This window comes from Talaromyces rugulosus, chromosome IV (genome assembly GCF_013368755.1).
Source record: "Talaromyces rugulosus chromosome IV, complete sequence".
NCBI classification, from domain to species: Eukaryota; Fungi; Ascomycota; class Eurotiomycetes; order Eurotiales; family Trichocomaceae; genus Talaromyces; species Talaromyces rugulosus.
Window position 1 is genome coordinate 2,599,592 of NC_049564.1, and position 24,086 is coordinate 2,623,677.

Genomic DNA, 24,086 nt, shown 5'->3' on the forward strand with positions numbered 1-24,086 from the left:
TTATTATTTCTCCTTTCTTTCCCACGTCTGCCCCGTCCATCTTTCAAGATGAGGCACCTTGACCATCAAGGTAACACAATTCAAGTAGGTAGATAACAGCATTGTCAAAATAGAGGCTGACAGCTGTGAAATCCAATAGAGAGACAAACAACAATATCGCAGCAGAGGTGATATGACAATATATTAATCTTCATAGAAATGGAGTAAATCAAAAAAGACAGACGACATTTCGATTTATACTGAATGAGCAACTTGCATCTTCAACTTGCCCAAAACGACTTGGATCATGCCTTGTATTCGTTTCGCAGAAGCAAACTTTCTGCTAAACGCCTGCAATAACTCGATACTCAATTCCAAATCTTCGATAGCCTTGTTAGACTCCAGTACCTGTGACAGATTGTTCGGCTGCGCAGTTGTGGAATACATCAATGACAGAGTCGCGTTGAAGAGAACCGCAAGGTTAAGCCAGTTGTACGAAAATCGCTGTTGTTTGTGCATAGTAATAGCCTGGTGAATGGCCATGCTGGAAGCATCAGCCAGAACCCGGAGTTGCGAAAGGTCTAATGTTTGACACAGTGGCGAGGGGCGGTAGAGCATGATTACATGGGTATAATAGTTGAAGTCAAACCAGTTGGTACACAGATGAGGTACCTTCGATTGGCCGCCAGGGAGTGGGAACGGCATTGTGCGGCGCCATTCGATCAATCGTTTATGAAGGCTCTGTAGGGTTTGTTCTTTGGCCTGCTGATTTGCCGCATTGCTGTTTTTGATGGAGTGCACTCGGCTCCCAATTTCACTTGCGATGTTGCGTAGAGCCAAGATATGTAACGGGATAGCCATCGTCGATGGCTCCAGTTTTGTAGACGGTGTAATCCCTTCTGGCCGAATGTTTTCGTCATCTGTATCGGCAAAGGGCTATCCAGGAGCGGAGAAGTGGTTAGCATTATTTATCGAGCTCAATGGAATTACAATCATTAGGCTTGTATATATATATTACCTCTACTGTAATGTCATCATCCTGTATAGCGAATGGGCGGCCTAAAGTTAAAGAGACCACACTGGAAAGAATCAATATACATTCATCGAGCCCTTTACGAAGCGAGAGGAGGGCATACCGATCCATCATATAGAGAGAAAAGAAGAGCCTTTTTTGATGCTCCGCAACATCGACAGTCAAGTTTTTATACTGGTCAGCGGCATGAAGTCCCATACCGGTTGCCATGCGGGCAGCCATGCCAATCAAAATCCACGTATCTACTCTCATTAGTAAGGTGTTGGATAAATGATGGATAATAATAAATAACTTACTCGGACCTAATTTATTGAAAAAGGAATACGACACTTGCAACATGAGTACTTCTAACGCAGCCTAAAACCAGAAGAGAGTAGATTAGTATATAGAGACACACGTACAATAGGATTGGCTTACCAAATCCCCACACCCCATCGCAGTCTCAAAGTGCACCATGGCCTTATTAAAATGCTGCACAGACTCAGTCTCGTCTAGCAAAGAAACCGACGAATATGCTGTGGAACCAATAGCAAGAACCATCCAGATCCTAAACTGCCATAAAGCAGAGCGGCCAAGCGGATCGGATGGATTGGCATATAATCTCCATATTACATGAGTAAATTCCTGTTGTCGTACAATCGGGTAAAGAGTATGAGAATGTGCAAAATAAAACTCGAGCAGGTGGTTGATATGTGACGGCTCTAGGAACGAGAGTGAATCCTGAAAACTGTATGGCTCTTCTTCCTGAGAATAATAGAGTGGCAAGGGTGGTGATGCCACCAGATGCATATTGATCTCTGCAGATGCCGCAGTAAACATGGCACCGGGTTCAATTTCAATATCAGTCATATAACCCTCTTGCCCCATCCCATTTTGGGGCTCTGTTCCAACTTCCTGTTCCTCTTCATCTTGTTCATCGTCAATGCTATCTTCAAAGATGAACTCTTGTTGATCTGGAGATAGTCGTCGGAGAACTGCCTGGGTGAGTTTGGCGAACGAAATTCCCGACGACGGTCCAACGTGTCGATCCGCAGTAGCCTCGAGGGAGAGAAGCTTCAATTCTTCGGTCAATGACTCCGCTCTGTGTGTAGTCGTAGTAGTGTGCTGGCTGCTAGAAACATTGGTCATGCGCTGTTGCTGCTGTGCTATAGGCTGGACATTGGCGATCGAGGATTGCACAGGGGAAGTGGCTGAAGGGTGAGAAGGATAATCCAGCCCAACAGAAGCGCCGATATCATTGCCTACGTTATAGGTCAATTCGCTTTCGGTGGTCTGCGTGCTCAAAAACATCGCTAGTTGTTGCTCTAGCTCTTTCACATGGGTTTCTAATCCCCGCACGTATCTAAGCAATGTCAGATCCAAATGGCTTTTTTTAAAAAATAAAAAAAAAGAGTGACAGAAACATGAACATACGCAATTGAAAATGTTGCGGTCTCCTTCTCGTCGTCCAAATAACTGCAGCGTTGGTGGGCATGGTGGCACGCCTTGCATTGCGGAAGTGTCTTATCGCAACGTTTCTTCCTGTGATGGCACCTTCGACAGGAGCTCTCTGCACGCGCAGCTGGGCCTGACATGGCCGGTCGATATAAACACTCGCGTCCTCAATGATCCTTCATTATGGCCCTCGTAGTCTAGAGTATCAATAGATTTATCGCAGGGATGCTTATCAGTTGATACCTATGCAGGGAAGATAAGCGCACGTTCCCCCTGATAACAGTTGACCATTCTGCCCATTTTCACCGCCTGTATCCAATGCACAATGCAATTTATTTAGATTAATTTAATTATATTTAAATGATTAATTCTACTGTAATAAGTATCTGGTAGGAACAGTGAAGTTATTCCGGAGCCGGGCTTAGCAAAAAACAACGCCGGGCGGCGCACCTCAGTGTTGCTTATACATGTAATTTGTTATTGATATATTTCACCACCCCGCATATCCAGACATACATGTATCAACCAATTATATATTTCATAAGTTTCTTTTATTTCATAAATGATTCTCCCTGCGCTCTTCTGTTGCTTCGATTCGAAAGACGTATTTTACTGCACTAGCTTTGCCAGCCTTCAAGTTTGTCAAAGCACCTTCAATTCCTTGCAGTCCACCCGGAATAACTTCAAACGGATGGCCTCGAAACCAACCTTTTACCAGGCCCCTTTCAAAAAACTTGTACATTAAAGCTCCAAATTCCTGGTCACCCAATGGACCAACAGACGGTTTTTCACCCTTGATTCCTGGGTAATTTGATGAATGGACTCTCCCTACTTGCGTAAAAGTTTTGTCCACTGTGTCGGGAATCCCTTCGTACTTTTTGCGGGCGAGAACAAGAGTAATTTTCCCCTGCAGATGATCCATGACTTGCATAATATTTTCGAAGCTCCCTTTATCGCTCACGGCATCAAAAGCGTACTTGAGCTTTTCATTTCCGCCTAGGGCATTCTGTAGACCGGTGACAACCTCCTCGTGTCCAATACGGTAGTCCACGATGGTGTCACCTTTTGACCTATCAATCAGAGTCTCTACAAACGATTTTCCGCCGCCGGCGACACATATCAACGGGTGTATGTTTGATAATGTAGCAAGTTTCACCGCAAATGCCCCAACCGCACTGGAAGCCCCGTAGATGACTAGAGGTAGTCTTTGGTCTGTGGCAAGCCAGGGGGGAGGTAGCCCCAATCTTTGATATAGTCCAAGGGCCGCAGTCATGGCGGCAAGTGGAATTGTGGCGGCTTCTTCGAAGCTGACATTTTGAGGGATATGAAATGTGGTATCAGCCCGGCCGACGGCGTATTCGCCAAAGCTTCCATGTGGAGAAAGCATCTCGTGGAAACTGGCAACTCGATCGCCGGGTCTAAAATCAGTGACATCTTCGCCGACGGAATGTACAATTCCGGCGATATCATCTCCTTGATTCAGGCCAGGTACTAAACAGCATAACTCTCAGCATCTAGTCTAAATACTCCAGAAATAGGCAAAATACAAACCGCGCTCGGCTATTGCCCAGTCCTTTGGGTTGGATCCTGAGACTATTACTTTAATAATCAGGTGATTTGGGCTTGGTAGGGTTGGAAATTCGACATCGTGTATGGTGACCTTGGGCCCGGAAAAGACGATGGCTTCTTTCATTTTGTTTTTCTAATGGATGTCGGAGCTTTAATAAGGCTGCATAAAAGATAAACTGACTGATCAAGAAGAAAACAGTTTATATCTTGACTGTATGTAAGAAGAATTAACGTTGTGCGGTATAATTGTCGTGCCGGACTCCGCATTGGGATCGACGGACCTCGGCCATCGGCGGGGTTAGAAATCAGGGGTCAAGGCCAAGTGAAACTTGCAGCAAAATATCTTGGGTATAATAATATAAAGGCGACATTAACGTTGAAGGGATGATAGCCTAGTAAACATTGAAACAATCGAGTCAACTGGTTGTCAACCGGTAACTATATAGTCTAGTTGATGCATCTCTACGCAGGCCATCAGGGGGGGGGCTTCAATGCTTTCCATCTAGTGTTGTTTACGACCCCTCACACTACTACCTGTACTTAGGGCCATGTCAACACCCTAGCAGCCCTCTGTTGAGGGAAGGAAAGTGGTCTATGTATCGTTGTATGAGGTTTGCCGGTCTAAAAACCTCAAGTCTATCTTCACTCAGCCAAATGCCCAATATTCTTCGAACCCAGGCTCAAATGCTACAAGAACACAGTCTACAAAATATCATACAATGTCGTCGGTACACCGCTTCTTCCTCACTCAGTACCTTTCGTCTCTCCCACCGTGCTTTCGGACTCAGAAGCTTCGTCGGTTGCAGTCGCAACTCACGCGGGCATGTCCTCACCGGATGGTGGGCTGGTGCTGGTCCTTGGCCGGGATGCCACCTGTTTCGCCTTGACAATATTGATCATGTTCGCGCCGAGCTCTTCTCCGCCGTCAATCTTGCCGAGCTTTGCTTTGAGCAACTCAGCGTCTCGCAGAAGCCTGTACATTAGTTAGTTAGCCAGCAACGACATGTTTTCAAGGAAAATATGCTTACCTCGCTTGCCCGGCCTCGGTCCGTATCGCCGCATCTTCAAACGCCTTGCTCCATTGCTCCTCGTAGCTCACAAAGACCCGTCCGATGATTATCCTCACGTCCACCGCCGGCAGGTACTTGCTCAGCACTCGTTGTAGCGTGAGTACCTCTTTCGTGAGCGTCTCCATGTGTGGACTGACGTTCCTTTGCACCTCGTCTTCATCGTCCCACTTAATCTTCCCCATCTCTCTAATGCAAACGGTCGCGCGAAAACTCATTATGTCGATGAGCTTGTCGTGGATAGAGGACTGATGGTCTTGGAACAAGCGCTTCACCCGGTCGTATTCTGCCATGGTGGAACCTGTGATGGACGGTCGACGACGGACACACCCACGCACATAGGGTATTAGAGCAATGAAGAAGGACAGTGACTGCGAGGCAAGGGCAAGGTGCTTGGTATTGATATTGGTCAGCCCCGCTGTTATTTTGGCGCCAGCGCCGAGAATAAGCTGTTGTGTGCGAGAGTTATATAGTTTGAGATAGTCGAGTAGGGCGGTCGAGATGTCGTTGCCCATGCCGGGGACTGATGCCAGGAGGATTGTGTATTGCTCTATGCCACGAAGGGCAAATGTTGTCGAATCGACGAGCATAAACTTCTCCTCCTCGATGACCGCCTGTGTCGGGCCTTTCTTGTCTTGCGTAGCAGCACTCGTAGGCTCCGCAGGGGTGCTGTTTGACTGTAATTTCCGTTCGCCTGCTTCCAGGCTTGCGGTACTGGCGTCCGTGTAACCGAGCCATGCTAGGGGGTCAGTGGTCATGGACTGGATAATGTGCGCCAGGATTAATGCGTGCTGGGGTTTGAAGTCGATGCGCTCCCACTTCTCAGAGTCCATCTTTTGCACCAGCCTTTGCTTTTCTATTTCGTGTAGAAGCGGGATAAAGTCGTGAATTTGGCTGTTCACAACTCCTTTGAGCGCCGCTCCAGGGTGTCCAGAGGCTGCCTCGCACTCATTGACAAACAGGCGATTCAGCGTGAAGTACCTTAGGAAATCGGCCAATTCAAGGCGGGCCGTTTGCTCGGTTCTTACCCGCAGCACCTTTGTCATCTCTGATTGTACCTTGTCTACTGCCTGTACGAGGAGGCTCGACATGTCAAGGGGTTGAGTCATCTCTTCCTGCAAATCACATCCCATCGAAAGGCTGGGCGAACGGATCGCAGGATTGCCCATGCTTCTCGGGCTTTGGACGGGCGTGAGTATATTTCTTGGGGTCTTCTTCATGCCGCTTGTGATATCGAGGAGAAGCTTGACCTGCACACCAAGCCTCCGTAATGCTTCGCTTATCCCGCAGTAGATTTTGACGAAGACCTCTTCGGCGTCCTTGGGACTGAGAGCACGCAAGTTGCGAGACAGAATGCTTGACCTTTCCTGCTGGGTCGAACGTCGACCGCTTGCACCAGTGGACGCAGACGCGATAGACTCATTATCGTTGTCGGTTGAGCTCGGCAGGTGCTGGCGGATAAGAGACTTCATCTCTCGGATGACAGCTTCGCGAAATGTGGCGCTTGCTGCAGATAAATACTGCGATTGGCCAAGTCCTTGCAGGACGGGGGTTATTTCCTCGCGCAGCTTTTCTACAGTCATCACGGATGCAGGTGTCGATGAGGAGGTATCCATCCAGCGCGCTAGAGTGTCTCTGGGCGGTACGCTGGACACATGCTGACGCAGATCGCACAAAAGGATGTTCAGCAATCGGGCTTCATAGCCTTTCCCGATCCGCAGGCGAAGCTGGCTGATGCCTCGAAACAGTCCTCCAAGAACGTCCAGTTGGCGTAGATCGGTAAGCCTGATGGATGGGTCTGGCAGAAGCCAATGCAACTCGCCGCCAATTTTCGGATCTAGCGTTCCGGATGCAAGCTGCTCGACGTACGAGATGTGTTGTATAGCCGTCTCCAGATGCCCAGAGTTTACGAGTTCCTCGCAATGACTAGCGCCGTTGAGGACACATTGAAGCTGTTTGGTAGCCTCGCCCAGTTTTCTCAGATTGTCCCGTCTTCGCTTCATGCTGATGATATCAAAACCGCGCACTACCATCTCTTTGTCCAAATGTGCGAGGTCCTCCCTCAGCTTCTGGATCTTTGAGACAGAGTCGGCTGCCTCGGCCTTGAGGTCACGAAGAGAGCCGAGCGCAGCGAAAAAAGAGGCTGACGCTTGCGAAATCGAAAATATCAAATGAATCTCTACAGTGTCCATGTACCAGGATAGCTTCTCTTGCAATATGGCATTGGTAGTAAGCGCCTTCCTCGCAGGCTGCGGCTTACCGTTTGCAGCAGTGCCATTCGCGCGGTCTCCGATGGTGGTGGACTTTACAACCTCCGCATGCTCACTGACAACATCGAAAGTGCGCGGATTCTCGAGGCGAAAGTTTTCATCAAAATACACAGAGGGAATCGTAGACAGCGGTGTAGGCGCAAGCTGGCCGCGCTTCAAGCCGCTCGTCCTCCGTCTTGCCAGTTCGTCATCTTTAGCAACAGAAATATCTTGACGAAACACTTCTTCGGACTCTAGCTTCGTGCGTTGAAAAGCATCAAACAGCCTGCCGACCTCGCTGAGGTAGTCTTTAAAGGCCGAGGGGTCGACATCGGGGACAGTGGTGAGAGTGACGGGAGGTATGTCTCGAGAAGTGGGCTGTTTCAACGAGGTCGAATGGATCGCGGTGTCGGTCCGCAATATCGGCGGTTGTAGGAGTGTATATATGGCTTCCAGGATCGTCAATATAGCTTCATATTGTGTTTATGGGTTTGCCCACCATTCTGACCCATACTCCTTCGCCCTGAGCGGCGCTATTCAGCGACCCACTAATCGAGCTTTCTCCAGACCACCAGTTGGGAAATGGGTCTTCCGCCCTAGGCGACGCCGAACCCGCTATGGAACGGCCTAAGGGGGTTGGTATGATCGCGGAGGTGGCTCGGGGGTTGTCAAGGTGGGCACAGTCGTGGTTTAGCAGTTGTATACTATTTGTGACGAAGGAGCGTTCTCGATGTTGAATTGCAATGTCACGTAATGAAAACCAACAGTATGGGGGTGAAGTCTAGAGGGAGAGGATGGCCTGGTAGAGATAGACTTCATGTGGTCCCACGTATCTAATGCCGATTAGGCCTAGTAAATGCAGCTAGCAACACCGTTTTCCTATTAAGGAATCGATCGGCGGGTCAGTCGTCTATACCAGAGCGACTCGATCTCCATGGCCAAGTTTTAATTGAGAAATTTCAGAATCAGCTCGCTATTCGGACTCAGCTAGAACGCGAGGAACGAACGGATTGAGTGTGACTAGATGACAAATAGCTCGTACAAATTTGGGTATAAATACTCTTGTCATGGACCTCCAAAGTTTCTGAGAAATATTCATTCTGTTTTTATTTTCTTTGCTGAAAACAAGACACCAGTATAAAATTCCAAGACATACAGAAATAATGACCGCCGATACCCTCTCTCTCACCGGAAAAGTCGCCATTGTCACTGGCTCTGGTCGCGAAACCGGCATTGGCGCAGGCATCGCGACTGCCCTGGCTCGAAACGGCGCATCGGTGGTTATAAATCACGTCTCTGACACAACTTCCACGCGTGCTGCAGCCGTGGCCCAAAAGATAGTCGATGCTGGAGGAAAAGCAGTTGTTGTTCAAGCCGACGTATCGACCAAAGAGGGCGCCGAGAAACTTGTCCAGCAAAGCCTTGAAAAACTCCAGGTTCAACATGTTGATATCCTTGGTATGTATTCATCCATTCATCCAGAATATAACTTTTTGCTAGTTAAAGTCTGTGAAATTGTCATGTCTAACGAGACGAATAGTGAACAACGCTGCTGGCGGCCGTCCGGAATCTTTCCTTACAGCTTCTCCATCTTCGATCGAAACGATATTCAAATCCATCGTCTACGCACCCATTTACATGATTCAATCCGTTATCCCTCACATGCCTCGAGGAGGCCGGATAGTTAATACAGGTAGCGTTGCGTCAAAACTTGGTCTCGGCCCAACTGCAGTATACGGAGCCGCCAAGGCTGCTGTAGATGCATTGACCTTCTCCACGTCGATGGAGCTGGGCCGTGGCTATGGTGTGACAATAAACACTGTCATGCCCGGCCCGGTTGATACAGAGGCACTGCCCAAAGAAGTTGCGGACAAGATACACGGGGCTTTGGTGCCCTTGACAAGAGCAGAGGAGAGGGTCGGTGCAGTTGAGGATATTGCAGACGCGGTGCTGCTGCTCTGCTCTGAGAAGAGTCGGTGGGTGACCGGTCAAGTTATTAGTGTTAGTGGCGGGATTACCGGAGGATGATCAGGAAGGTATCCCATCAATTGTATGAATAAAGAACTGGTTCAGTTCTTCTCCAGCGATAGATTCAATCCAAATAATGTTTTTAGCCATTCCAAAGGCTGCTTTTGCAGATTTGATGCCCAACAAACTCATCAAACTGGCAATGCGTGTAGTATATAGCCCTTGACTGGCTGATTTTGGTTGTAAAGTCGCCACAGTCATGACTGCCCATAGTTGGAGATGTGGAAGAACGTCTCCAAAAGTGTTGGGATATGTCAGCAATAAATCCGAGAGTTTAGCTTCTAAGAAGCATGGCTCATTCGAGGTAAAGTGATATGCTCGCTTCAGATTTGCCAAGAGAATGAGCATTGCCAACCGTGTCAATTCCCGGAGTAATTCGACCGAGCTAATATTTTTGTTGCTTGGATTTAGGCGCGGCATCGATAGCAAAATATGAGTGGCGGACCCCACGAGGTAGAGAGGAGTCATGTCGTCTTCCTTTTGCCATTGACTGCCACTCCTGGACACTTTGTTGGCAAAATGGGCTACTAGAGCAAGTCTCTCGAGTGCCTCTGCAACACACTTTAGATCGGGCGTTTGGAGCTGCTGAATAACGGCTTCTAATAAGGGCCGTTTATGATAGACTAGCGATGGAGTATAATCTAGAGCATAGTTTGGGAAAGACGGGGGTTTGTCATTCATGGTACATTTCAAAATGTCATACCTGGAAAAATTAGTAAACATTCATACACAAATTGTGCAAGGCATACCAAGACGCGAATAAAGGAATGTTCGGGCTGAGATCTCTGAATCCCCCTCGGAGCTTATAGATTAAATGAAGCCCAGCACTATGAGCCGCAAGCCTGTCCCATATTCCGACATAGAGCTGCAGATGATCAATAAGACGATGCTCTATCATAAATTGTAGAGGATGTCTTACATCGTGACAAATCAACCCCAGAATCGTCGTGATAACCCCCTCACTGAGACGATCCTTTGGGTCCTCAAGCCGTTTTGTGACAAGACTTAGACACTGCCCAAAATATGTCAAAGACTCGGAGCAGGTCTCATACCGAAATCCATCTGGGTCCTTCCTCTGAGCAAGAAACATGGACGCATTGGCCATGGACAGTTGGAAGGCACTTTGGTCTACCAAAGCCATTGAAAACCATATCGTTCGGAACGGGCGATAGACAACATCAGCTTCCGAGTTCACTAGTTTGTGTTAGAACACTGTTGAGATCAATAGGAAGATGCGCGTGCGTACTGAAGCTGACCAATTCCTTGGCTCGCGAGTCCAACTCGACAGGGAAGGGCCATGACTCCAACGATGCTGGAATGTGCGGTGCGTATGTAGCAGAAGCTGTATCATCCACGATAGCGGTTTTTGTCAATTCAAAAGTCATTTGTTGAGGGCGCTTTTTACGAGTCCGCCGTGATCGGCCAATATCTCTCATGACACGGCTTCGAATTGCTCGCTGATTGTCGCGATTCTTGATTTCTCCGGGGTGGCTCAAGCTCACAAAGACCAGGTCCCCACCAGGATTGTGCTTCCTAGGGCCAGATGTTTGCGGTAAACGGCTGGCCATGGCGCTTTCTTGTGTAGAAGAAAGTTGAAAGTGAAGCATTTCAATTGCAGCAAAAGACCGTATACGTCCGTGCGTTGTGCGTACTCCGATTGGTCAATTGCGGTGAAAACATCAAAACAACGATTGTGAAGATTTTGTACATAATAAGAGTATAAAAAAGTTCTAGAAATGGTCTTTACTTATCTTTTAGTATATTTCTCCCAAAGTTTCCATATCGTGTGGCAAAAACCCATGCGTGAGGAGACCCGGATATTCACATAGCCTGCTGCTTATCTTATCGCGGCATTAATCGGCATCAATCACCTCACACCCCGCATCGTCATCCTTCTTGATTCATTACTGCCACAATCCGTGTTTATCTCATTTCTCTTCATTTGAGAATTACCGTACCATACTCACTAATACCAATCATTAATGGGTGGTTGCCATCAGCAAACGTTGTGTTGCTGCCACTCAAGCGTGATACCCATATGGCCGAAATAAATCAAACCGGACACCTCTACTCCCTCCCAAATGAGGTATCGCATTGCACCCCATCCATTCGATCAAATAAACGGCTTTATATCTCCAGCTAACGATATATTCCCTCCAGCTCCTCGTGCAAATCCTGACGCCGTTTTCGACGCAAGCACTCCTTCCTCTAACGAGGATATCGCACCGCTTCCATGACCTCGTCCTACGCATCCTACACTATAGACTTCTCCTCGCGGCATCTTTGGAGGATTACAAATTGATTTTAGAATGCTTCCATCCAAGCTCCAGGCTTACCGACCCTCATTCGTTCTGCACTTATCTCGGAACGCCCGGCTTGAGCGACAAGTATGAGGGAAAGGGATCTCTGTATGAAGACTGTGAAGCTACAGAGCGACTAGGACGTTTATCAGCCGTATATTCGAGGTTTAAACCCGAACCAAGTGGCACACAATCTGGGTCTCACTCGCCGAAGAATCACTCGGAGCCTCCAACGGGTGGCGAGGTTGGAGATGTTCATGAGAGCAATAGCACAACCCAAGGAAACCAAACCGCCGATACTGGACGGTTTTTCAAGAAACAAATAAGTCTTGACGAACTCGAGCCTTTCTCTCAGTTATGCACAATGGTGAATTTGGTCAAAGTCGCTCCAAACTCAATGCGGTTGATAAGCGCAATCAATGTGGAAGAGGGCATCGTTCGAGTATGGAGGAACTGGCTTAGGCAACATGCAGGACGAAAACAAAGCGATGTTTTACACGAGACGCCCAAAGACGACGATAGTGTTTTATGGGTCGATAACCGAGAGAACGTGGGATTGAAGCTGCGCGTCAAGGAGAAACGATGGAACCGACAGGCGCCTGTCTTGGTCCATGAAGATGAAGAAACGGCAATTACCTATGAGGTTGAAATTGAAGGTCAGTTTTTCGAGGTTTTCAATATAGCTGCTAGTCTTGCTAAACCGAGGCATAGAAGTTCGCATTCGCACGACCCGCCTGCTATTGACGGTAGAGCAGTCTCTAGAGCAGCAGAATTATTCAAAGGCCATTATCATAGGGCCGATGCATATAGCACCCATTATCTGAGAATAATCCAGCATAGAGCAGCAGGACTTTCTTCTTCCATCTTCTTTGATATAGAGCTGGTGTATAGAGCTCACCGCTATCTTATCTTATCTCTTATCAGGAAACTCCGATGGCGGCGGTGAAGCTTGACGCGGATCTCTCCACTGCAAATTGTCACAAGGCGCCGTGAAAAACACCTCATACTACTTCCTCGTCCCCTCTTCGTTTCTTTTCTTGTGCGCGCGATTTATTCATTCGTATTTTTCATATCTCGTGCACGTCTTAATGTCCTCTTGTCGGCCTGCTCAACTCCCATCATTTGCGTAATTGTTCTTCCCGCCTCGAACAATGAGTCATGAGCTCCCACTCTCACAAATTCGCGATTCTCAAGGTACTCTTCCTGCATATTGGACCATGGGTATTTACTGATTAACGATATCCTTTAGACGCATGAATGGACCACCTGCCAAACCGCCCAAGCACGATGGAACAGCGTCTACCCCGCCCGACGATACCACACCTCTTTGCGACAAGCAAGCGAGAATTCCGGAGGAAACGATAGGGACTCTGTCCAAGGTGGCCGCCAGCGAGCACGTGAGAAACTGGCCGACAAGGTAATCTATCAATAAACAAAAGCGGCCTTTCCTAGATGGACACTAATTGGTTGGCCTGCTGTTCAGGAATTCTTTCTCAGTCTGCTGAGTTCGGCTGCTACAAAGCGCGAGGCAAAATCATATCTGTCCAGGTTCCCTTCAGAGTCAAATAAAAAGCCCTCGGCTTTGCAACAAAAAGAAAATGCCGACAACGACGCTACGGAAACAGAAAAACCGGGTGTCAATTTGGGGACTTTTTATGGAGTCACTAGATCGGTTCAGGATACACCCGTCTTCCGGCAGATAGACACACCGGAGCGAGAGCGGGGGGCTTCTTTTGATGAGACTCTACATGTTTCTCTGGTCAAGTTGACTACTCCGCAGTCGCTGGACGACGAGACAATCGACGGGGTCGCCCTTACTCTGACGCAGCTCATGCGTCTAGGCATGGCGTCATGCGTGGTTATCGATCCCGGCCCAATTGAAGACGAGACGTCTTGGAAAAAGGTTACTGTTGAGCAGGCTGATCGTCTGTCGGCAGCGATTGATTCGTGTGATGGCGGTAAATCGTGGCGGCTCGATTCGGCGTTAATAATAAAGGACAGTGATTCGACATTACCAAAAGTCATCTCTCGGAAAGCACTGCTGAAGCCTCTGCGAAAGAATAATACCGTCATCATCACACCATTTGTATATTCCGAGTCCACATGCAAAACTTCGCTAGCACCAGCCAACAATGTTATTCTGGCGTTGACCAGGGAATTGGCAGGGTTAGAGAGAGACCACAACCCGGACGAGGATCCCATTGTTACTGCGCAAAAGTTCAAAGAACTCCAGAAGGAAGTTACAGTGGACAGATTGATCGTACTTGATCCGCTAGGAGGAATTCCTGCGTTTAATCGACATCAGGCAGCGCATATCTTTATCAACATGGAGCAGGAATTCGAGGATATCAAAGACGAGCTCACAACCACGATAGAGTTGAGCAATGGCCTGACAAGTTCTAGAACTGGGCCTTCTATAGAATCAGCGATTGCCAACAGCAATCCGATTTCAAAGCTGTTGTCGTCAGAGCTCGGCCGATTGCCCACGCAACAACACGGAGAACAATTTGCAAGTGGACCAATGGCCCGCCCGGTGAAAGGGCACCTGGAAAATCTACAGTTATTGAAGGACAGCCTGCAACTGCTTCCCCCTTCAACATCGGGAATTATTGCAACACCAACCGATGTTGCCGCCTCGGCACGTTCACCGCTACAGGAGACTCTTTCCGTATCAAGAGTAGGAACACGACGACAGAGGAATCCATTGATCCACAATCTGCTTACCGACAAACCCTTGCACTCATCATCCCTCCCTTCCAGTCGACTTGGATCAAATAAGATATCCGACGGCCAGACCATCCCCGCGGTTGTACAGTCTACATTTGTTAAGCGGGGAATGCCATTAACTATCCTCCCGGATCCTCGCGTTGCTCCCTGGACACCAGATAACAACGGCGCACCGCGAATAACTCTCAACGACCCTCGTATTGATCTTCCACGCCTAGTTCATCTTATCGAGGACTCTTTCAACCGCAAAGTCGACGTGCAGGACTACCTGAACCGCATAAACGACAGAATCGCCGGCCTCATCATAGCCGGCGAATACGAAGGCGGAGCAATCCTGACCTGGGAGACACCACCAGATATTCCAGACTCGGAACGCAACCGCCCCGAGAACGTCTCTCGTCTTGTACCTTATCTCGACAAGTTTGCCGTGTTGAAACGGAGTCAGGGAGCCGGTGGTGTGGCTGACATTGTGTTCAATGCTATGGTTCGCTCGTGTCTACCGCAAGGTGTGTGCTGGCGCAGCAGAATGGACAACCCGGTGAATAAATGGTACTTTGAGCGTTCCAGAGGGACATGGAAACTGCCTGGAAGCAATTGGGCCATGTTTTGGACGACACCAGGTGTGCCGGAGGAGGATCAGGTGAAGTTTAGGGATTATGAGTCGGTTTGCCGGAACATCCAGCCGAGCTGGGCGGATAAGAAGAGTGTTGTCGACTAATTACTACGTATATATAGTAGATATCGTTGCACATTTGACATTGTTTATAGACATTTACACATATTGCTCTACATAGGCAGTATATACTACGTAGTACTAATAGATGTGGCGGATAACAAGTCCGGCTGGCAGTGGACCAAACAGAGTTTACGCTATCCTTGATCTTTAATTATCCTTTAGAATCGATATTCAGGAAAAGATACGAATACAAATCGACGACTTTTAGCTTTCCTAATATCCAATAATATTAATGTAGGAATTACGTGCAGACTACATAGAAATACAGAAGTACATAAGCTCGACTCTAGAGTTTGAAGTAGAGCGCGGTACCTTCTTTCCACCAGATCATACCGATCAAACAGGTCATACAGACAGGGCAAGAGCATTTAAGCGAGTTCGGGGATTCGGCTTGCGCGGTGATCTGGAGAAGCGGTAGGGGGGCCTTCCGTCTTCTTCTGTTCTTCACAGCGAAGACCTGTTCACTACCACAACATCAAAGGTCCCTTGGGCAGTCAATCTTTGATATACCGACTTCATCATATATTTCTTACATGCTCTCTTTTTTATGTGCCCTAGGGGCAACCGATTGACGAAATCCGATGACATCGTCTGCGTGCCCTTCGCCCGCGCTATCAGCACTATCGACTGAAGACGATGCAGGAGTTTCTCAGAGGGGGTCATCTATAAGCAGCACGGGTAGGCTTCATTATATATAAGTATGGAAATATTCCCATAGTGTTTTGATATGCTAGAGGCGTTATTTACAGCATCGGTGGCACGTCGTCAATGTCACCACCAGTAACAGGAGCACCAGCAGCAGCAACAACAGAGCAACAGCAACAGAGCAACAACAACGTCTAGCCCTTTACACACGTTGATGTAGGCTGCTCCCCAGCTGCGATTCTTACCAGCTGATGACAGATCCTTGTCGGGCACATTCCATATTCCCACCGAGTACAAATTTGTTGTGACTCGTGCCACTGGCCCAAATAACCTTGGCTTCAACACCGCCTGCAAGGGTAACGACCTGGACAAGGAATACTAGGATTGTATTTGTTCATTACTCTAACAGGCTCTGTGTATGGTTACTTATTCATTTCTTCCAATGTAAAAGATCACTGGTTTACAAAACCAGCTAGGAGCACCACGATCATCACCATCACCAACAGAAACGTCAACAGCAACAGCAACAGCAACTACACCAAAATACGTTGCTAGTTTATCTCCTTATTTATCGGTGTCCTCGGGAAACCACTATAATCATCGATTTTTAGGCTCCCCACCGTTGTTAGAGAATTCTGGACAAAGTTCACCTTTACTTCCTTTCTTGTTTTCTTTTTGGAAGTTTACTCTTGTTTGTATACAAGCATTTGTATCCATTCATTATGATTTAATCTTGTTACGAACATAATAATCTATGACAAGAATATCCGCAACCCCCAAGTTTTCGGTAAAAGCCTCCGGGCTTCTTCTTTCCGAGCAACAGCCACAACTCCTTACACAATGCATTAATGCCCCAGGCATTCTAGATGAACCCCTATCTCTGTAACAACAACCACAGTTATATGCACAGCAGCCACCATTAGCCTTGCACGCGGCCTGGGCTTTCCCCCGTTGGAATTCAAGGTATCCGTTGGACATAATACAAACTCGTATCCGATGTGCAGCCATCAAGTCATCATTTAGAATCCATAGTTTTGTACAGTTAATTCTCAAACTCAAGCCCGCCCTCCTTTCTCACTGCTCCATACATCCCAGCCACATCCCCTCTCTCTCCGAAATACTCCTTTACATCCTTGAGATACTTATCCACAACTTCCAACGATCGCATCCGCAGCCCATTATCCTTGGCAAGACTCATAATATGCCTCGCATCTTTCCGCGCCAAATCAACCTGGAAGAGCGGATACTCGCGCTTCCAGTAATCTCCCGTCTGCATACGATCAATATACTTGGGTAAGGCCCCCGGAAACATGAGTTCCATCCACTGCTTCAAGGGTCCCGAGCCGAGTCCGGATTTTTCGGCAAATGTCATTCCTTCGCCGAGCTGTTCGACGAAACTGAGAATGAAGCTGTTTCCGAGGAGTTTCATGACGGATGCTTTGCCGATGTCGTTACTCTCACTATCGGCGTTTTCGGTTAGGTCGATGTTGGCGCGTGCCACGACGCCGACGGTGTAGGGTAGGACCTTTTCAATTTCTGGTCGTGGTCCGGACAATACGCAGATTAATTGGCCTGCGTCAGCCATAGCTGGGGCGCCAAAGACAGGACATGCGACGAATGAGGCGCCACGGGAGCGGATCTGTGAGTCGATTTTGCGTGTTGTGTCTGGGTGGATGGTTGAGCAGTCGACGAAGAGCTTGCCCTCGACGTCGTCGGTCTCGAGAGCAGAGGAGATGATGCTCTCCACGGCTGGGTCATCGCCGACGCAGATAAAGATAATGTCTGCTGGTTTGACGGCGTCGGGGATGGACGACACAACAGTGGCTTTTGAGAGACCACCTAGGGACTCGGAGAATGAGGCGGCGCGTGAAGCGGTACGGTTGTATACGATTAGTGGTGATGAGAGGTTACCTTTTTCGACGATGTTTTTACACATTCCCTAAGGTACATGTAAGTAGCCTAGAAGTTGCATCAATTGATGTTAGAAAGTACTTACCCTACCCATATTTCCCAATCCGATCCATGCTAATTGAGCCATGTCTGTGTAAATTAGTATTATTAGAGAAATAGGCTCGAGATAAGTGATAAAAGTCTGGTAATGCAAGGTATTTTAATGGGCCAAGCGGATAGTTCAGCTTAAAAAGTGCAACTAAACAGGATGTAGATGTTCATGTATTTCCCCTCATCCGTGAGGGGCTACCACGTCGATGACGATGTATATCGGGCTTGGGTATATCCCCGCTCGGCCCGCAGCAACCGATTGATATAGTTGGCACAATACCAAAAGTATTGTCCGAAACCATTGAGCGGTGCATTACGTGGGTCGAAAAATTATCGATTAATCTACCTGTTGATTTTCCAACCCTTCGATGGCTGGACACAACATCCCAAAACACAATCGAGTAAAGTCTGCGTCACTAAGTTCCGCTTTCACTGGCCCTTCCCAGGAGGCCTTGTTGCCATGGACGGGTCGGTATGCTTGGGAAGCTCTTTTTCATCCTGCTCTTCTGTTGACTCCTCCTTGAATACGGCGACGCTCTTGATCTCGAGCTCGTACTCGCCTGCTTGGAAGCCGAAAAAACTAGCGTACAATGAATCAGGGCGACTGTTCTTGGTTACTTGGGAGAGGATGCTGACAAAAACGTACCTCCTCATCATAAAACTGATTCTCTGAATCTTCCCGACATCCAATCCCCGCTCAAAATCTTCCAACGGTTTCCCCCTGTACGTTGGCTCAAAGTCATTCCACCGAATAACCACAGTGTCCCCCTCGCTGCCTCCCGAAGCAGGTAGCAGAAATTCGTATTCCCAGTTGACAGAACTCCGTTCCAATCCATTGGGTCTTTTGGGTAGCATGTCGTCTTTGAGTATCAAGCTGTAGCGTTTCCCATCGGAATTCCCGAGACTGAGTTCAATGCCGTCGAATTGAGTAAAATCACGCTCTTCAGTGGAAATAGTCCGTTGAGAGGCAAAGCCGGCGCCTCCGAGAGTTTTCACATCGAGATATCCACTAAATAACGCCGAAAAGGTGCTGTTGAGAGGATTCAGAAAGGAAGTCGACATGCCGCCGCGGACAGTGTCATTGATAGATTCCCAATCAGATTCGAGCCATTCTCTTTGTGAGATATAAAGGTAAACATTGCAGATCGTTCTGGCCGTGAGAGGGTAAGATAATCCTACCTGTCTCCGCCAAAGATATATGTTCGAGAAGTAGTCACCATCTTCTGTTTCAAAAAGGACTCGGCGCTCGCCATGTCGGTAGGTGAGAAGTATTTTCGAGCCCAACACTACGAGGAACACTGGTTGCTAAAATCAATCTAGCAGCATTGACTCGGTGTTGAATGTCGTCTGCAAGTGAACTTTGAAGAGGATTGACGTTACAAGCGGATAGGTGTTCACTAACATTGTGGATCCGTGAATTGGCATCTTGGCGGTAAGGTAGATTCCAAGTATTTCTGGGGAGACAGCCAAGAATTGGATAGGCTCATGTGCTTGGAAAGATAATAAAGAGAGAGGCACAGAAAGTGCCAAGAGATGAGGCTGACTGTCGAGCCCCAAAAGGGAAAAGAGCAAAAAAGCGTCAAAGTTGCCTGACACGGCAACTGCGAGCGAGCCAGCCCGCCAATCAGCAGCCGCGGTGCTCGGCTTTCTCGCGTTTTCATTGGCTGGGTACAGCACACCTGGCCAATGAGGACACAGAATTGTCGTTATGGCCCCACTTCCTGCTGTCTCTCTCACGAGCCTGCAGAGTCCAGACTCGGACCTTTCTGTTTCTCTCTGCGTGACCTGGCTGTGGCGAAGCAGACATGGACGCTGGTGGTTATAACTATCATGGCGCGCACCAGCTTTCCTCAGTTCCCTCGCCATTTCCGCTGCGCCAGGGACTATACAGCAATATGCAGAACATGGTATCTTTAACGGCGCGGACGACTGGTCTTTGCTGCCACTGCGGCCGAGGTGCGTCTTTCCCGGTTTCTATTCTGTACGTAGTAGCTTTACTAACTTGGGACTGTTCTATATGGAACTTGTTCAGGCCTACCTTATGACAAATACCATTTCTGGTGTCTATTCTGCGACCTCCATTTCTGTGCCGACTGCCCAGGCTCACACCCATCGACTCACCAGCCCTACTACAAATGGCTCATCGACCGTGCCACTCCGAGGGGTGCGCTCCCAACACAGAAAGCCTGCATGAAGTGCAAGAGATTGTCCCACTGCAGTCTTGGGTGTGACGATTGCGAGCTCAACTTTTGCGTTGATTGCGCAGCAAGCAGCCGTGATTCATTGGCTAATCATGGACATGGCAAGATGGCGACTATCAGGGCCCCGGATGACTTTGGTCTTAGTTCTTACAACCTGGGCTGTGATAGTTGTCAAGCTGGTGCTACTCTTTCACATTGTGGACGCTGCGGTAATGGTATGTACCGTTTGCCTTACCCTCCTGATCGGCATTTGTATTGATGGCATTTTCAAATAGGAATCAAGAAACGGGACAGTTTCTGGGCATGCGTTACGTGTGTCAAAGATTACAACGGCCAGATTCGCTTTTGTGAAGAATGCCAAAACCCCGGACGACAGGACCACGATCCAACACATAAATTTGCCTCATTCCAGTATCGAGTTGATATGAACATGGATCCCAAATACAATATTGTCCGCTGTTTAGACTGCAAGCAAACGTAAGCACCAACCTACATTTTCGAAAGACTTCTTTAATGTGACGTTCTTGAGACAGTGTATCGTTCAATGGCCAGTCTTTGGCGCGCCACTCGCATACCAGATTTCAAATCACTATGGGAGAGGCAGAGAAAGACCGAAGGGTGTATCACAGCTATCGCACCTGCGCACGCAAACCAGTCCGAGATATGGCTACCGTGTCTGCCGAAGCACATAATTTGCTGTGTCAATGCTGCAATCAAAGCAAGTGTACTGAAGCCAGCAACGCTCATGCCGTGAACTAACATCTGATATTATTTAGGGTTCTCTTTGAATTCCAATGTCTTTCTTTGTCCATCTTGTACTCTCATGACCTGTGAGACCTGTGCCGAAGCTGGCGGTGCCCGGTCACACCCTCACATCATGATTCCAGTGTCCCTGAACCGGGCCAGGCCGCCTGATGATCTATGGAAACAGTTGGCGACGCCGAGCCTTTACGCAAGAGCGTGTGATAAATGTGACAAACCTATAGCGCCACATACCGACTGTTACATCCAATGCAACCACTGCACCCTGTGGAATATCTGTCTCGATTGTACCAAGAAACGCAACATTCCCGTGCGGCACACGTGTTCTGACGCTGTTGAAATGACCCTGTTTGACCCAGTTGATAGAGGAAGCAACTGGTTAGCAATGCAAGTTTCAATGGCCCAAAGAGCAATGACAGGTCAACAGCAGCCTCTCATGCTGTTACCAGGGCAGGTCGGATATAATATGCCTACTGGGCAACCATTGTCATCACCACCAGGAGCGGGCTTCAGTGCACCTTCACCTCAGCCGGTGATGGTACAGCGGCAGCAGTCAACAATTAAGCGGAAACCAGCGTCAACTAGGACATCGTCATCTTCATCTATATCTCCCATTCAGCCAGTCCCTGTGCATCCGCCACCAGCCCAGGGAATAAACACCCCAACCCCAGCCACGTCTCCACCAATGGGGCAAATTATAATACAACAATCAACCGAAATGACGGCGCCCTATGGATTTGCACCTATCGAACTACCCGTGCAACAAAATGTTCTTTCACCAATACAACCCAGTATACAACCCTTCGCACCACCTTCGGACATCAAGAGAAAGGCATTGTCGCCCAAAATTGAAAATGCCTCTCGAGTTGTGTACGACAAGACAAGCAGCGCTTCGAGGGCAGTGTATGATAGGGCATCTTCCATGGCCAAGGACATTGATACAGACGCCGTCAAAAAAATGGGCAAAGGGATTCTTAAAGGCACGGCCAAAGTCGCTGGTGCAGTCGGCGTCGCGGTCCTACGCAATGAAGTACAGCAGGCCACGGGTGTTCAAGTACCAGCTGGTCGACTGAACAACAGGCCAAATCAGCAACAGGCTCTGGCGATGAACTCTCAAATGCAGCAGCAGATGCAGACTATCAACAAGCTCAATGCGCAGTTACAGCTAGCACAGAAGATTGCGCAACTGCAACAAGCTCAAAATGCAGCGGCGGCAGCTCAGTCAGGCGGAGCCAATATTCCTTCTTCCAACACTCCGCTACAGATTCAAATGAATACTAGCAACGCAGCATCACCGGTTCCTGTGAGCCAAAATACTGTACCAGTGCAAAACACATTGGTATCAACGCCTCCAAGCCAAGGGGCGGTACCTGTACAAGTACCAGGAACAGTAACTTCGCTGCCTTCTAGTCAACCAACGATTCCCTTGGAAGATACAATGGCACCGATCCCAGCATGCGAACTAGCCTCTCTCTCACAAACCGAAAACAGCCTCGCGCCAATCCCGCCAAGTGAGCAACCTCTTGCAGATTTCCCATTGAATTCCAATGTGGGTTACTTGCAGCCAGCGGCCACTCAGCCCAATGTTCACCTACCAACGGCCCCGGAGAACACGACTACTGTAAATAACAATATCGAAATGAATGTACAGACAGAGACTTCAAGTCAGCCACTGCATGATTCTGTGGAAGTGCCGCACACAGATTCCCCAGAGGTGCATAATAATTATGAAAATGAAATGAACGAGGGACAGGTCAATGATACAAGTCAAAGTGGTCATCAGGATAGCAGTTATGCTACTCAAGATACCCAAGCCAGTAGTCATCCACCCTCTCCCAATCATCCAGGTTCCCAATTTCAGTCTACTCAGTCCGAACAGAGCACTGTGGTAGACAACCATACCAACTCGCAACAGCACAGTCATGAGATCAATACCAATCAGCAAACATACCCAGGAGACTCGTCACAGTTTCACAACCAATCCACCTTCACTCAACACATCGATTCAAATGTTTATCCCTCGTCATCACCTCCACCAGCTCCAACCTCCATTCCACAGAGCGCTCATTCATCCCCTCCTCCGGCCAACGTTCCACAGAATGCACACCCATCTCCTTCAACCCATCAACCGTCTATCGAAGTTAATCTATCAGCTAATAGCACCGAGTCGGATACTTATTACCAAGGACACCCTCTAAATTTCCTGAACGGCGATCCACAGGGACAGACAAGCCCCGGCTTCTCGGCCAATTCCAGCACTGCACATGCGACGCCGCAGACCTCGTTTTCTCAAATGTCTATTCCGCCCAGCTCTCCCCCATCGCCTCTATCGCCAGCTTCAGCAATTCCTCCCCATTCACCTCTGCCCGCACCTTCATCCATATCTCCCTCCTCACCTCTACCGCCGGCTCAAGCGATTCCTGCCCCAGGAGCCAATGTTCCGCCGCAAATCACAATTCAAATGCCATCCGGAAACCCACCAGATGCTGCGGCTGTAGCTCAGCAGCAACAGCAACAGCAACAGTTACAAATGGCTAATAACCAACTCAATCAACAAAACCAGCAGCTCCAACAACTTCAACAGCAAATTAACATGATGAACATGCAGCAGCAACAACAACAACAAAATAACCCACAGTCTGCATCTCAACAACTTCAACAGCAAATCAACATGATGAACATGCAGCAGCAGCAACAGCAACAGCAGCAACAACAAAATAACCCACAGTCTGCAGCTCAACAAACAATCGATAATTTGCAAATCGAGCTACTCTCCAATCAACTCCAGCAACAAGAGCAGCAGCAACAACAACAAAGAATTGACACGGGTCTTTCCATTATCAGTTCGTTGACAAATGTATTCGGAAACAACGGTAATAATAACAATAACAACAACTCATTCCTGCCGAATCTCTACGGCAACAATAACCAGCTCGCCGGTATGGAGATGGCCAACATGCAAAACGAAATCAACGCTCAGATGGCTGCAATCAACAATATCAATCAAACAAACGACTTTCTCGCAATGCAGCAGTTGAACAACATGGTGGCTAATGACCAAACAAATTTGGAGATTCAGCAGTTAAACGATCAATTAGCATCACTCAATACGTCGACGGCGGACATGAACAACATGAATAACCAGATTTTCGCTTCTGATTCATTCACGGAGAATGTAGATGTGAATGTAAATATGAATATGAATATTTCGGATTCTTTTGGAGGCGGTATGACGGGGATGGATTTTAGTGAATCCGTTGTGGTGGTTAATCAGGATGATACTACTTTTGAGTTTTAGGATATATATGACTGGACTGTTTATTTTGGTGCCCGTTTGGTTTGATCAGTTCTGTGC

At 48.1% G+C, this 24,086-nt stretch overlaps 9 protein-coding genes across 9 annotated transcripts; 3 read left to right on the forward strand and 6 right to left on the reverse strand.

Moving 5' to 3' along the window:
• Positions 1-240: 240 nt before the first annotated feature.
• On the reverse strand, positions 241-2,586 carry TRUGW13939_07705 (uncharacterized protein; the record flags this gene model as incomplete). Its single annotated transcript, XM_035490843.1, has 6 exons — positions 241-915; positions 998-1,058; positions 1,116-1,254; positions 1,309-1,369; positions 1,430-2,354; positions 2,426-2,586. Coding segments are annotated over 6 exons (2,022 nt in total), but the record flags the coding sequence as incomplete, so codon positions are not given.
• A 416-nt stretch (positions 2,587-3,002) lies between these two features.
• On the reverse strand, positions 3,003-4,139 carry TRUGW13939_07706 (uncharacterized protein; the record flags this gene model as incomplete). Its single annotated transcript, XM_035490844.1, has 2 exons — positions 3,003-3,937; positions 3,998-4,139. The coding sequence occupies 2 exons, from the start codon at positions 4,137-4,139 to the stop codon at positions 3,003-3,005; spliced, it is 1,077 nt and encodes a 358-aa protein (XP_035346737.1).
• A 689-nt stretch (positions 4,140-4,828) lies between these two features.
• TRUGW13939_07707 (uncharacterized protein) lies at positions 4,829-7,843 on the reverse strand (the record flags this gene model as incomplete). The annotated part of the gene is made up of 3 exons (XM_035490845.1): positions 4,829-4,988; positions 5,044-7,780; positions 7,831-7,843. 3 exons carry the CDS (start codon positions 7,841-7,843, stop codon positions 4,829-4,831), a joined length of 2,910 nt encoding a protein of 969 aa, XP_035346738.1.
• Positions 7,844-8,494: 651 nt separating this feature from the next.
• On the forward strand, positions 8,495-9,359 carry TRUGW13939_07708 (uncharacterized protein; the record flags this gene model as incomplete). Its single annotated transcript, XM_035490846.1, has 2 exons — positions 8,495-8,789; positions 8,872-9,359. The coding sequence occupies 2 exons, from the start codon at positions 8,495-8,497 to the stop codon at positions 9,357-9,359; spliced, it is 783 nt and encodes a 260-aa protein (XP_035346739.1).
• Positions 9,360-10,927, reverse strand: TRUGW13939_07709 (uncharacterized protein; the record flags this gene model as incomplete). Its single annotated transcript, XM_035490847.1, has 4 exons — positions 9,360-10,062; positions 10,109-10,224; positions 10,279-10,553; positions 10,606-10,927. The coding sequence occupies 4 exons, from the start codon at positions 10,925-10,927 to the stop codon at positions 9,360-9,362; spliced, it is 1,416 nt and encodes a 471-aa protein (XP_035346740.1).
• A 592-nt stretch (positions 10,928-11,519) lies between these two features.
• Positions 11,520-15,104, forward strand: TRUGW13939_07710 (uncharacterized protein; the record flags this gene model as incomplete). The annotated part of the gene is made up of 3 exons (XM_035490848.1): positions 11,520-12,542; positions 12,909-13,076; positions 13,143-15,104. Coding segments are annotated over 3 exons (3,153 nt in total), but the record flags the coding sequence as incomplete, so codon positions are not given.
• Positions 15,105-16,809: 1,705 nt separating this feature from the next.
• On the reverse strand, positions 16,810-17,805 carry TRUGW13939_07711 (uncharacterized protein; the record flags this gene model as incomplete). The annotated part of the gene is made up of 2 exons (XM_035490849.1): positions 16,810-17,706; positions 17,764-17,805. 2 exons carry the CDS (start codon positions 17,803-17,805, stop codon positions 16,810-16,812), a joined length of 939 nt encoding a protein of 312 aa, XP_035346742.1.
• A 392-nt stretch (positions 17,806-18,197) lies between these two features.
• Positions 18,198-19,021, reverse strand: TRUGW13939_07712 (uncharacterized protein; the record flags this gene model as incomplete). Its single annotated transcript, XM_035490850.1, has 2 exons — positions 18,198-18,882; positions 18,948-19,021. 2 exons carry the CDS (start codon positions 19,019-19,021, stop codon positions 18,198-18,200), a joined length of 759 nt encoding a protein of 252 aa, XP_035346743.1.
• Positions 19,022-19,573: 552 nt separating this feature from the next.
• TRUGW13939_07713 (uncharacterized protein) lies at positions 19,574-24,029 on the forward strand (the record flags this gene model as incomplete). The annotated part of the gene is made up of 5 exons (XM_035490851.1): positions 19,574-19,724; positions 19,801-20,184; positions 20,245-20,446; positions 20,503-20,669; positions 20,746-24,029. The coding sequence occupies 5 exons, from the start codon at positions 19,574-19,576 to the stop codon at positions 24,027-24,029; spliced, it is 4,188 nt and encodes a 1,395-aa protein (XP_035346744.1).
• Positions 24,030-24,086: the final 57 nt, after the last annotated feature.